Genomic DNA, 14,262 nt, shown 5'->3' on the forward strand with positions numbered 1-14,262 from the left:
ACTTTTCACCAAAGACTCTAGAAGTTTAATCACCGATAGCCCTAAATTAATTTGTATTACAAAGAAGTCCAATTAGATATGTATTTTATTTTATGGTTATTTTTCACCGAAGATCCTAGAAGTTTAATCACCGTTAGCCTCAAATTAATTTTTATTACAAATAAGTCTAATTAGACATATTTTATTTTATGATGTTGTTATTTTTCACCAAAAGACCCTAGAAGTTTAATTGCTGATAACCCTAAATTAATTTTTATTATAAAGAAGTCCAATTAGATATATTTTATTTTATTTTATGGTTATTTTTCACTGAAGATCCTAGAAGTTTAATCACCGATAGTCCTAAGTTAATTTTTATTACAAAGAAATTCAATTAGATATATTTTATTTTATGATTATTTTCCACCGAAGATCTTAGAATTTTAATCGTCGATTTGACTTTGGTGAAAAATAACCATAAAATAAAATATATATCTAATTGGACTTCTTTATAATAAAAATTAATTTAGGGCTATCGGCGATTAAACTTCTAGGGTTTTTGGTGAAAAATAACCACAAAATAAAATAAAATATATCTAATGGGATTTCTTTGTAATAAAAATTAATTTAGCTATCGGCGATTAAACTTCTAGAATCTTCGGTGAAAAAAAACCACACCATAAAATAAAATATATCTAATTGGAGTTTTTTGTAACTGGGATCTTCGATGAAAAATAATCATAAAATAAAATATATCTAATTGTATTTCTTTGTAATAAAATTTAATTTAGCACTATCAGTAATTAAATTTTTAGGATCTTCGGTAAAAAATAACCACAAAATAAAATAAAATATATCTAATTAAACTTCTTTATAATGAAAATTAATTTACGGTTATTGACGATTAAATTTTTAGAGGCTTCGGTTAACAATGCCCCTGTGCCATCCGAGAAAAAATCGACTGAATTAATTTAAGGTTATCGGCGATTAACAAAATGTATATGCACTGAATTTAATTCGCTGAATTTAAGTCCGAGGTCAATGTTATCAAACCACCCAACCTCCAGTGTGATAACTTTTGTTAGGAAAAACAATTACAATCCCACAAATTTTACACAAATTGCCCCTTAAAACAGCCAAATAACAATCTTGTACCGAACACAGGTAAGCAAGACTTTCTGATGGACCCAACACTGGATTTCATAAGTAGGTGTTTACTGGAAGAAGAAATAGATGAATTAAACATTACCGCTCAAAAAGATGACGATACCCTTCGGGAGATCGAGAAGCCTTTCTATGAAATCCTTGGTCAAAAGTATCCATTTTCTCTGGATAAACAGCCGGTAGCTCCTTGCCAATCAGAAGCAGACAGTAGCTCCACATTTTGCAATTCAAAAGCTCAAGTTGGCTTCAATTCAACAAGTAAGATCTCCGTACATGACTCATTCATAGGGACAACACCAGTCATGGAATTCCATAAAGGAATTGAAGAAGGATTGAAGTTCCTTCCAAATATCAACATTTTGGCTACTGATATTAAAGAGAAGATGATTTCCGTGGATAATGCTGAGGTGAAAGATGAAAACTCAGTAGGTTTCAAATTGGTTGAAAAAGAAAATGTCAGGGCGAAGTCCAGGTCCATGATTAAAAGGAGCATAGATTGCAGGGACTTGGATACTTTAGAGGGTCCAAACCGCAAAATGTCCATGATATACTCTGAAGAGCCCAATACAGATGATGTTTATGACAGAGTATTGCTCGACCATGGAGAGGACCACATGAAAGAAGAAATTTGGGGTCTACGAGAAATCCTACAAAAAGAAGCAAGTTCAAACTGCAAAAAGAAGCAAGTTCAAATTTGTGTTCATTCCGATCTTTGCACACTACTTATCCATTGTTCTGAGGCAGTAGCTATATATGATCTGTGTAGAGCTCAGGAGGTACTAAGCAAGATAAGAATACAATCCTCTCGTAATGGAAATGGGATCCAAAGGCTTGCGTCTGTCCTTGCTGATGCACTGGAAGCTCGCTTGGCTGGTGTCGGAAGGGAGTATTATCATGGACTTATTGCTAAACAAGTCAGCATTCCAGACATTTCCATCCTCAAGGCTTACCATTTGTACCTCAATGCAGCTCCATTTGCAAGGGTGTCTTATGGGTTTTCTAACCACAATATTCTTAATGCGGCAAAGAATGCCAGAAAACTGCACGTAATTGATCTAGGTATTAGATTTGGCTTTCAGTGGCCATCTCTTATCCAAGCTCTTGCTAAAAGGGAAGGCGGACCTCCTCAACTTCGAATTACTGGTATAGACTTTCCTGAGCCTGGGTTTCGCCCTGCTAAACGGATAAAAGATATGGGACGAAGGTTTGAAGAGTATGCTAGAAGCTTTAGCGTACCCTTCGAGTACAAAGCAATTGCTTCGTCACAGTGGGAATTGATTCATATTGAGGATCTTAACATTAATGATGATGAAGTAGTTATCGTAAATAGCATGCTTCGCTTCAAGAAAGTAAAAGATGAATCCTTTGAAATTGATAGTCAGAGAAATCGAGTTCTCAAACTCATTCGAGAAATCAAACCCCGAGTTTTCATTTTTTCAGATGTGTGCAGATCATACAGCCCCAACTTCCTCACCCGCTTTAGACAGGTCTTGTCAACTTACTCTGTGTTCTTTGATCTACTGGACACAACAATTCCACGTGGAAATAAAGAAAGGCAACTGCCAGAAAATATGCTTTTTGTACATGAGATTATCAATATTATAGCATGCGAGGGGTCAGACTGGATAGAGAGACCAGAGACCCTTAAGCAGTGGCAACGCAGGAGTCTACGAGCCGGCTTTGAACAATTATCAGTGGATCCATACATAGTGAAAGAATGTAATGATCTGGTGAGAAATTTTTATGATAAGCAATATTTTATTGAAGAAGATGAAAATTGGCTTGTGGAAGGTTGGAAAGGAAGAGTACTTTTTGGTGTGACAGCATGGAAACCAAAACTTGATGAAGGATGTTAATCTTTTGATATGGTCATGTAATTTTATTTTATTTTAAAAAAATATTTTTACATTTGGAATGTTGTTGCTAATAAGTTCTTTATTCCATTGATAGAATTTCAGTCCCAATTTTTTTGATGACTAGTCAATGCTTTTTTGGGTTACCTTAAAATAATTATAGTGTAATGCATGTATACTTCAAGCTATTTTCTTTTAACATGATAATCTTATACATAAAAACCAGTTTATTTTAAAATTGCAAGTTTGTAACTACCAAACTCTTTCGGACACCTCAATTATATTAATTGTACATTAAACATGAATTTGGCAGTTACATGATCCTATTTTCTAGAATTTTGTTTTTTATTTGCTCGGTCATGCAATTAACTACTCAAACATCCTTGATTTGGTATTGCTCTGTACCAACCTAACAAACTCTAATGCTCTGTTTCAACATCCTTAGTGTTAGAAATTAATTTTTTCTTAAAAATAATAACATTATTCTGGAATAATTAGAAGAAACTGCATGAAACTTTACAATTTATTTGTCTACTAAATCATTATAATTCTTATAAACACGATAAAATTAAATAACACGATAAAATTAAATAACACTATATTTTATTTATACGGTCTTTCCAGTTCTATTTTTTATTAATTCCGCTCCTAAATACACCTCCAAATTATTATTTTTGGAAAAATTAAGTAATTTTGTGACAACACGGTGAATACACTATTAATATTTTATATGGAAAGAATTGGTTTTAGAAACTTCAAGTATATATAGTTCTTATTGTTGCCGATGTGATATGGTCAAATAAGTCATTATTTTCCCTATCACTTAATCTATATTATTGTCATTTATCGAGTTACAATTACTTATTTTTTAGAGATTCAGATTACTTTTTGTTATTTCACCTAATTTTAGAGAATTGCAGATTTTCAATGATATTGGAGCAAAAACAGCTATAAAACAAGCAATTCTGACATCTCATCCTCAGCCACACGGATGCCTTCATCCCCATGCTACCCAAAAGAGCTATCGCAGCTGGTTATAACCGCTTGTGTGGATCTCAGCCAAACCGCATGTTATTCAGGCATCCACACGCAAAAGCTGCAAGAAATAACGGTTACAGATCTAACTTTCCAATCAAGACCTATATAAGCATATGGACGCCTGAGAAAGAGTTCTCTCGAACCACAGAAGATTATACATATCAGAGAGCATATAGAACTAGAGTTTCACTCTAGTGGAGGCTATACAAAGGAGATATCAATAAGGAATAGTAAGATCTCTACTAGAAGAGGAGGAAAGAACTGTAACACCACGTAAATTTAAATTAAAGTACAACTTAGACCTTAGTCCAATTAATTATCTGCAGTCCATATTTTCTAATTTATCTTCAGCCCAATTTAATTAATTAATTTTCTAAAGCCCATATTTCCTTAAATAAACCCCAGCCCATATTCGAAAATCAATCCTTTACTGGTCGAGTCCAATTTTCTTTACTGCCCTTATCCTTTCCTAAGCAGCATTTTACTTGCGCCATTTCATATTGAACCTTTTAAACAACCAAAGAGTGCAATTGCATCTATTCATGAAGACTAGTCATTAATTATATTAACATGCACAGTCTCTCTCTCTTCACAAAACACACTCACCCTCTTCTCTTGACCCGTGAACAATAACTCGTGTAAACAGTAACCGTGAACAATAATTCCCCTCTGTTTTGATCCGGTCTGACCTCTCAGTTTTTGACTTAAACCGTTTCTTCTATGTTCTTCATTACTTCTATAGGTATGTGATATTTATCTATTATTATCTATTTCCGTATATTCATCGTAATTTGCTTATTTTAAATATAAAACTTGCGTTCAACATTGTTTACATTAAACTATACGAAGTATCTAAATATCTCCAAAAATTACTTTTCATTTGTTAACTATAGTCACTGTCACAATTCATTTCACACTATTATAATCTATCATATATTTTTTTTCATATTTCACACTCTCTATCTTTACAAACTGAATATTTTAATCTTTAAATAATTACATATTATAATTATTTATTATTTGGAAACAAAAATAATTTAAGTTAGTAAACTTAGGTTCATATCTAGAGATTGAGGAACGTGTCGACCGTGAAGAGTATATTCCAGGAGCCCACGGACACTAGTGGAGAATGTACAATTAGTGTGGCCTCATTAGTATCGGACGTCTTAAAAATGTGATACTAATACTTTTAGTGTCGGCTGTTTACTATTAGTGTCGGTTGTTTACAAAAGGCCGACATAAATAGTATTTATTAGTGTCGGCTGTTACAAAAGGTCGACACAAATACTTTAGTGTCGGCTGTTTGTAAAAAACTGATACTAATGCAGTGAAAATTGTATTTCACTCCCGCCACTCTCTCTCTCTCTCCCGCACACCATTTTTCACTCATCAAAATGTGCATCTCTAGGGTTTTTCAAAACTGCTTCTTTCTCCCTCCGCACAGCTCTTCCTCCCGCTCACCTTAGCATATCCCCTCCGCTCACCTTAGGGTTTACTCCCTCCGGCGCTCACCACCCTCCGCCGCTCACCTTAGGGTTTACTCCCTCCGTCGCTCAACTCCTTCGCTGACGATTTTGACGACACCGACCTCTCATCTCTCGCATCGCGGTTGAGCAAGAGACTCAGGCGAAGGTCGCTCTTGTCAGATGTATCACTGGAGGAAGGTAATCGTAGTCAAACCTCCTCTCTCCTCGTAAGTAAACAGTTCTCACTGATTTTTGAAATTTCACGGCTTGATTTAATTGGCTTGATTTAATGCTCTTGTCACATGTATCAAGGGTAACAGTGAAATAATTGGCTTGATTTAATGGTCAATTTCACGGCTCATGTAAAATTGAGTAAATTGTGTCAAATTAAACTTGAGTACTGGGATAGTTGAGGCAAAATTGGGTTATAAATGGAGGCTTAATTGCACAATTGAGGCTTAATTGTGATTTGGTTTTGTTAAAACGGCACCATTTGATTTTATATTTGGAATGTGTATAGGATTGAATTCCTTGATATGAAGCATTGTTAATTTGACTTCTTTTCATACAAAATGATAGGATCATGAGTGGAGGCAGGCTGCAGTGGAGCTGATTCAGGATGCATTGCTGCTTTGTCAGTCGAGAGATATTTGGTTTCGAACATGTCGAGAGATGTATGTAAAATATATATTTTGCATGTTGGGCATATAATTTTATATTTTTAAATGGACACAGGCACTAGTTAAGCTCATGACACAATATAATCCGTTAGAATTGGATAAAATTCGTTAGTGGACAAATCGTGGACGGATAGAGGTGAATAGAAACCTTTTCTCAAATAAAAGAGAAAAGCTTCATATTATTGATACGGTGAAAAAACACTCTCATCTCCCACCGTATCAGTAATACGATAAATTATTTTTTTGATAAAAAATCACAACGTTCTGTTTCTATTTGAATCAGTTTTATTTTTTCCTAAATAAAAATAATCGTTTAATTGTGAATTCTTCCGGATGAAAAATTGTGAGTCCAACCAGTCTTTTTAATTATATTAATAATATAACTACTTTTGTACTGATTCTCTCTCTATTAAATGAGTCATATGCATATAATCATGATTTTTTGTGGCATGCATATGTTACCAACGGAAATATAGTATGATGATCATTATTGTAGAAATTAAAAGAACCAAATAAGTAATTTGATATGATTTCTTGTGACTGTCAAAAATCCGGCAATTAAAATTTATTTCAATTAATTAACTCATTTAATCTTAAATAGTGAATTAGATCATTTCATGGTTTAATGTGACCTTCTGTCACTTTAATTTTCTATGATATTATATAATCAATGGCTTCTTATATTTTAAAAGCGGTTTATCTGGTTTTTAGGGCGCATAAATTATAATTTTGAAAAAACAACAATTTCTTTTCGTAGAACCTCTTCGGTGATAAAATTAAAAGTTACAACTTTGTGTAATGCAGATTTTCACTACTTGTTACAGTATGGTTTTCCAATCTGAACTGAATTTTTTTTTATTTACCATATTTTAAAAGAAATAAACTCAATAATCACTTATTTCTGAAAGATCGGCAGATTCAAAGATTCTTTTAGTAAGTCTGTTTGGAATTCTATGTGAAACAAAATCAGAAATTTAAAGGTAATTTTCTTTTTGAATGTTTGAAATTTGTTCATAGTCCCAGAAGTCATACCTACTTTTTTCCAAGAATCCATAGCCCCAGAAGTCATACCTATTTCTTCTTTCCTATATTATTTTATAATATTTTCTGTTTACTATATTATTTTATAATATTTTCTGTTTCCTTTATTATTTTATAATATTTTTGTTAACAGAAGTCCCAGTTCAGAATCCCTAGCCCCAAATCATACTAATACCTACTTCATACCGAGATGAGTTACCAAATAGCCTTCTCCACTCTTCATCCTAATCACCCAGGACTTCCTTTGAGGTAATATGTTTCTATTTATAACATTTTTTTTTTACCTTCTTTTTGTGATTTTAGGTTTGAGTCGTTGGTCTAGGTATTATTTTGGAGTTGAGGATTAATAGCTTCAAGCATTTTTCTCATAATTCTCTAGCTATGCATGGGTGCAGAGTCCCACCTGGCTGAAAATATTTATTTATAATTTAATCTTCAACTATGGTAATTGAGAAAGAAAACACTAAGTATATATGCTTGTGAGTAGAACTCAGGTCTAAAACCCGTCAAATCGATTTTAAATGATGAATCCGAACCGTTGAAACTCACCTACCTTACGAGTGATGCTTTTACATGTGAAAATTTTAAACATTCAAATTAATTTAGTTTAAAGTCAAGCAGTCAAAATAAAAAAAAGGTTAACAAATTAATTTTAATGCATTCATTCTTTGAACGTATTTGGACCACTTGACTATATGTAAAATTAATTTCAAAATTAAATTTTATTACATGTAGACGCATCACTCGTTAAGTAGGCAGGTTTCAACGGTTCGGATTCGTCATTTAATGCCGATTCGATTAGTTTTAGACTTGAGTTCACCAAGAGACTTGATGAAGAACACCCTAGTTCACCTAGTTCGACTTTATGCTGATAACCAAAATAATTGGTGAATTATGTCTCTTCTAATATAGAAAGATGTATTTAAAAACAATGTCTCAATATATAAATGTTCTTGCTTATCTGTATTTAGTCACATTAAAGTCCTTCATCTATTCATACCGGCCTCATAAGGTTAGTCATAATCATATCGACGACAAATATGCAGATAATCAAACGAATATACCTGAATTGATCGCGTAAGGCTTTCTTCTTAGCTCTTTGTCATTTAACTTAATCGGTTGCTTACAGAATTTGGTTCGCTGAAATTTAGGTCGCAGGTCAATGTTATCAAACCACTCAACCTCCAGTGTGATACCTATTATCAGGCAAAAACAATTACAATCCCACAAATTTTACACAAATTGCCCCTGAAAAGAACCAAATAACAATCTTGTGCCGAACACCGGTAAGCAAGCCTTTCTGATGGACCCAACGCTGGATTTCATAAGTAGGTATTTACTGGAAGAAGAAATAGATGAATTAAACATTACCGCTCGTAAAGATGAGGATGCTCTCCGGGAGATCGAGAAGCCCTTCTATGAAATCCTTGGGCAAAAGTACCCATTTTCTCTGGATAAACAGCTGGTAGCTCCTTGCCAATCAGAAGCAGACAGTAGCTCCACTTTTTGCAATTCAAAAGCTCAAGTTGGCTTCAATTCAACAAGTAAGATCTCCATGCATGACTCATTGATGGGGACAATACCAGTCATGGAATTCCATAAAGGAATTGAAGAAGGATTGAAGTTCCTTCCAAATATCAACATTTTGGCTACTAATATTAAAGAGAAGATGATTTCTGTGGATAATGCTGAGGTGAAAGATGAAAACTCGGTAGGTTTCAAATTGGTTGAAAAAGAAAATGCCAGGGCGAACTTGAAGTCCTTGATTAAAAGGAGCACAGATTGCAGGGACTTGGATACTTTAGAGGGTCCAAAGAGCAAAATGTCCATGATATACTCTGAAGAGCCGAATACAGATGATGTTTATGACAGAGTATTGCTCGACCATGGAGAGGACCACATGAAAGAAGAAATTTGGGGTCAACGAGAAATCCTGCAAAAAGAAGCAAGCTCAGGCTGTAAAGTAGAAATCCAAGGGGGTCATATCGATCTTTGCACACTACTTATCCATTGTTCTGAGGCAGTAGCTATATATGATCTGCGTAGAGCTCAGGAGCTTCTAAGCAAGATAAGAATACAATCCTCTCGTAATGGAAATGGGATCCAAAGGCTTGCCTCTGTCCTTGCTGATGCACTGGAAGCTCGCTTGGCTGGTGTAGGAAGGGAGTATTATCATGGACTTATTGCTAAACAAGTCAGCATTCCAGACATTTCCATCCTCAAGGCTTACCATTTGTACCTCAAAGCAGCTCCATTTGCAAGGGTGTATTACTGGTTTTCGAACCACAATATTCTTAATGCGGCAAAGAATGCCAGAAAACTGCACGTAATTGATCTAGGTATTAGATTTAGCGCTCAATGGCCATCTCTAATCCAAGCTCTTGCTAAAAGGGAAGGTGGACCTCCTCAACTTCGAATTACTGGTATAGAATTTCCTGAGCCTGGGTTTCGCCCTGCTAAACGGATAAACAATATGGGACGAAGGTTTGAAGAATATGCTAGAAGCTTTAGCGTACCTTTCGAGTACAAAGCAATTGCTTCACAGTGGGAATTGATTCATATAGAGGATCTTAACATTAAAGATGATGAAGTAGTTATTGTAAATAGCATTGTTCGCTTTAGGAAAGTAAAAGATGAATCCTTCGAAATTGATAGTGCGAGAAATCGAGTTCTCAAACTCATTCGGCAAATCAAACCCCAAGTTTTCATCCAAGGAGATCTGTTCAGATCATACAGCTCCAACTTCCTCACCCGCTTTAGGCAGGTCTTGTCAACTTACTCTACGTTCTTTGATCTACTAGATACAACAATTCCACGTGGAAATAAAGAAAGGCAGCTGCCAGAAAATATTTTTTTTGTACCTGATATTATCAATATTGTAGCATGCGAGGGGTCAGACTGGATAGAGAGACCAGAGACCCCTAAGCAGTGGCAGCGCAGGAACCTACGAGCCGGCTTTGAACAATTACCAGTGGATCCAGACATAGTGAAAGAATGTAGTAATCTGGTGAGAAATGTTTATGATAAGCGATATTTTATTGAAGAAGATGATAATTGGCTCCTGCAAGGTTGGAAGGGAAGGGTAATTGTTGGTGTGACAGCATGGAAACCAAAACTTGATGAAGGATGTTAATCTTTTGATATGGTCATGTAATTTTCATTTTTTGTTTAAAATTATATATTTTTACATTTGGAATGTCGTTGCTAATAAGTTATTTATTCCATTGATAGAATTTCAGTCCCAAATTTTATTGATGACACTAGTCATTACTTTTTTGGGTTACTTTACAATTATATTTAATAATTATGGTGTAATGCATGTATACTTTAAGATATTTTTTTCAACGTGTTAATCTTATAACTCTACTTCATATATTGATTATCTTCAGGTGATCTTATAAATCAAATTAGCTTGAATTTCTTTTTTATCTTACTTCCTATCGTTCTCTTCAGATGGTAGCAAAACTGTGTTATGTATTCGTTATACATAAAAACCAGTTTATTTTAAAATTGCAAATTTGCAACCACCAAACTCTTACGGACACCTCAATTATATTGTATATTAAACATGCATTTGGCAGTTACATGATCCTATTTTCTAAAATTTTTCTTTTTATTTGCTCGGTCATGAAATTAACTAAAACATCCTTGATTTGATACTGCTCTGTACCAACCTAACAAACTATAATGCTATGTTTCATGATCCTCCCAAAGTACAGTGCTCTTTTTCTCCAAATCTAATTGGGACCCTCTTCAACATCCTAAGTGTTAGAAATTATTTTTTTCCTAAAAATTATAACATTATTCTGGAATAATTAAAAGAAACTGCATGAAACTTTACAGATTGCACCCGCAAGTAGAACAATTTATTTGTCTACTAAATCATTATAATTCTTATAAACACAAACATTTTTTTGTCTTCGCATAAAATTAAATAACACTATATTTTATTTATACGGTCTTTTCAGTTCTATTTTTTTTTAACTCCACTTCTGAATACACCTCCAAATTATTTTTTTTGGAAAAATTAAGTAATTTTGTGACAACACGACGAATAAACTATTAATATTTTATATCGAAAAAATAGGTTCTAAAAACTTCAATTATATGTATTTCTTATTGTTGCCGATGTAAATTCCTGTTAAGTTGGCCGGCCTAAGGATTCATTAAAACAATATAAATGTAAATATACACATGAGGTTTTGTATTGATGTTGGCTATTTTAGAGAAGAATTGTATACTGTTCATACAAAAATTTATTGTGATCATAAGGGACTGAAACCTCTCTTAATAGATAAATGAATTACACAATTGTATGAGGTCATGCGTACATCATTTATGTTTAATTAGTGCTCGTTCATCATGAATTACAAGGTGTTCGGTGTGAATGGAAACTACGAGAAACCACTCAAAGTCAAGTTTTGACCCAGTAAAACTAAAACCTGTAGCTAGTCAAAAATCAAATCTGCGTTTATTTTTGTATTGTTTAATTGTGGGTTTATTCTAGATGAAAAATTGTTGGTCCAACGAGTCTTAATAATAAATCTACTTTTGTACTGATTCACTCTCGTAATGAGTTGTATGCAACTATGCATATAATCGAGATTTTTTGTGGAAAATTTGCTTAGAATACACATCCTCTCCTATTTTTCCACCGCAGGCCCCACCAGCAAAGAATCAAACCAATTTGAACCACACACACACACACACACACAACACCCCAAATCATACTAACCAATTAGCATTCTCCGCTGCTTCATCCTAATCACCCAGCACTTCCTTTGAGGTAAAATGCTTCTATTTACTAGAAATCCTTTTTTTTTTTTTAACCCTCTTTTTGTGTTTTTTGGTTTGTATCGTTGGTCTGGTTATTATTTTGGAGTTGAGGTTTAATAGCTTCTAGCATCTTACCTTTTTTAGATTTTTTTCTAATAATTCTTTAGCCAGAAATGCAGAGTCTCCCACCTGGCTGAAAATATTTAGTTATAATTTTCTCTTCAACTATGGTAATTGACAAAGAAAACTCAAAGTTTGCTTGTAACCAAAATAATTGGGGAATTTTGCCTCACCTAATATAGAAAAAAGATGTACCTTGACACAAAATGTGTCCATATATATATACTAGTATCGTGCCCGTGCGTTGCGACGGGGCCATATTATATAATTGAATAGAATATGAAAAGATTTTGTTATTGATATTCGCACAAAATTAAGAAAAAAACAGAGATCCAAATAATAAATAACAGTAAAAAAAACAACAATAAATGAAAAAAAGAAGATAAAATATAACATGAAATTTTTTTGAAGTATTATTGCTATTGATCCTCTTCGATATAGTCTAACATTTTTGAAAATAAATAAATAAAATATAAAAAGTATATTATAATTGTCCAAATTGAAAAAAATATAATAAAATACTATTTTCAGTTTTGACAAATTAACATAGATTGATGAAAACACACATCATTAACTTGTTGACAATGCAAGCTGCTGAAACCCAAGATGTTGCTAAGTTGCCTGAAAAACCAATACGTGATAGACTCCTTTATAGAATAATTAAGAAACAGTACAGACAAAAACACTTTCACCAAGTTAAATGTTCAAAGGGGACATGAACTAACGTAGGATGATATTGAGAAAGTAAAGCAAAATAAATTTATTGAATAAGCAAACTAAAATATGTAATTTTATTTTTATAGATGCGTTAGATCTGTAATTGCTCCACCTAATAGCATGGGTAAATGTTACTCTTTTTAGTATTTTGGGCATTTAAAAAAAATTGTCATCGCACGAAGGATCGACAAAGCATTATGAGTGATGCTTCTATGGACATAAGGACCTATTTGTAAAATGAACATATTTTTATTTTCAAAGTTCAAACAGTCGATCCGAACCGTTCATCTTGTTCTTCATATTAATATGTGCTTGGAGACCAAATTTTACATTTTTCTGAATTTTTTTACTATTTATTAAGATGGGTACAAAATTCAATGGTCTGAATTTGATATTTTTTGTACTCATCTTAATAAATAGTAAAAAAATTCAGAAAAATGTAAAATTTGGTCTCCAAGCACATATTAATATGGAGAACAAGATGAACGGTTCGGATCGACTGTTTGAACTTTGAAAATAAAAATATGTTCATTTTACAAATAGATCCTTATGTCCATAGAAGCCTTTGCAAAGCATTATTTATCAGCTAGTGGGCCCACTTGTTTTATTAAATCGCGCCACAATGTCGACATTCAACCTCAGCCGAACTGTTTCCTTCAGGATCATGACACGTGTTCCATCTAACGGTGCCAATATGTCGTGTTGATTCCACAAGATCGAATGCGAACCGCTCAACCGTGCACTACCGAAAGCACCAAAAACATAATCAAGCCACATGTGAACCGTCTAATCAAACAATAATTACATCTGGACCGTTAGTTTCTAGGGTTTTTTTTTCTTTTTTGGAAGAAGGGATCGGGAAGGGAGGGGTGGGATCGGGGAGGGAGGCGCTTAGTGAAAGATTTTTACAGATCTTACAATCGAAATGGTGCACAGTAAGTATGTCATTACGTGTAGCGGGTAAATATTTAACTAAATATAGACTTCTACACATAAAAAAAAGATAAGTTATGTGATTGAAGGGCTGATATTCAATCCGAAAATTCAACTTTTAATCACAACCCTTGCAGAATCTAGACATTATATAATGATGATTTTGTGGCACCAAGTCCTTTTGTATGTCTAGTGTATATATCTATACCGACCTCACAAGTCTAATTACATTTATATGGACGAATTTACCTGAATTGATTGCCTAAGACTTTCTAGCAACCTCTTTGTCATTTTACTTAATCCTGATTCTCATGTGATGTAAGCGAAGACCGGGTGCGTGCAGGTGTGACGGCATGGAAACCGAAAGTTGATTAAGGAGGTTAATCTTTTTATATGGTCATGTAATTTTCCGTTTTAAAAAAATATATATATAAATTCTCTTTGGAATGTTGTTGCTAATAAGTTATTTATTCCATTAATAAAATTTTAGTCCCA

General features: G+C 33.6%; 2 protein-coding genes across 2 annotated transcripts in view; both read left to right on the plus strand.

Annotated features, from left to right (window-relative positions):
* LOC144573052 (scarecrow-like protein 34) overlaps positions 1-3,168 on the plus strand; it is a 30,445-nt gene extending 27,277 nt beyond the window's left edge. Inside the window, exon 4 of the mRNA XM_078322734.1 lies at positions 1,144-3,168. Coding sequence (XP_078178860.1) covers positions 1,144-2,999 — 1,856 coding nt within the window. The 3' untranslated portion in view covers positions 3,000-3,168. The remainder of the gene's footprint in view (positions 1-1,143) is intronic.
* Positions 3,169-8,441: 5,273 nt separating this feature from the next.
* LOC144572945 (scarecrow-like protein 14) lies at positions 8,442-10,387 on the plus strand. The gene is made up of 2 exons (XM_078322593.1): positions 8,442-8,714; positions 8,748-10,387. The coding sequence occupies exons 1-2, from the start codon at positions 8,525-8,527 to the stop codon at positions 10,352-10,354; spliced, it is 1,797 nt and encodes a 598-aa protein (XP_078178719.1). The 5' UTR covers positions 8,442-8,524; the 3' UTR covers positions 10,355-10,387.
* Positions 10,388-14,262: the final 3,875 nt, after the last annotated feature.

Source organism: Carex rostrata, chromosome 21 (assembly GCF_964058835.1).
Source record: "Carex rostrata chromosome 21, lpCarRost1.2, whole genome shotgun sequence".
NCBI lineage: Eukaryota > Viridiplantae > Streptophyta > Magnoliopsida > Poales > Cyperaceae > Carex > Carex rostrata.

Coding starts and splice junctions, on each gene's coding strand:
- LOC144572945 (XM_078322593.1), top strand. CDS start 8,525: ATGGACCCAACGCTGGATTTCATAAGTAGGTATTTACTGGAAGAAGAA. Junction 8,715..8,747: donor TTGCCAATCAGAAGCAGACA/GTAGCTCCACTT, acceptor CAAAAGCTCAAG/TTGGCTTCAATTCAACAAGT.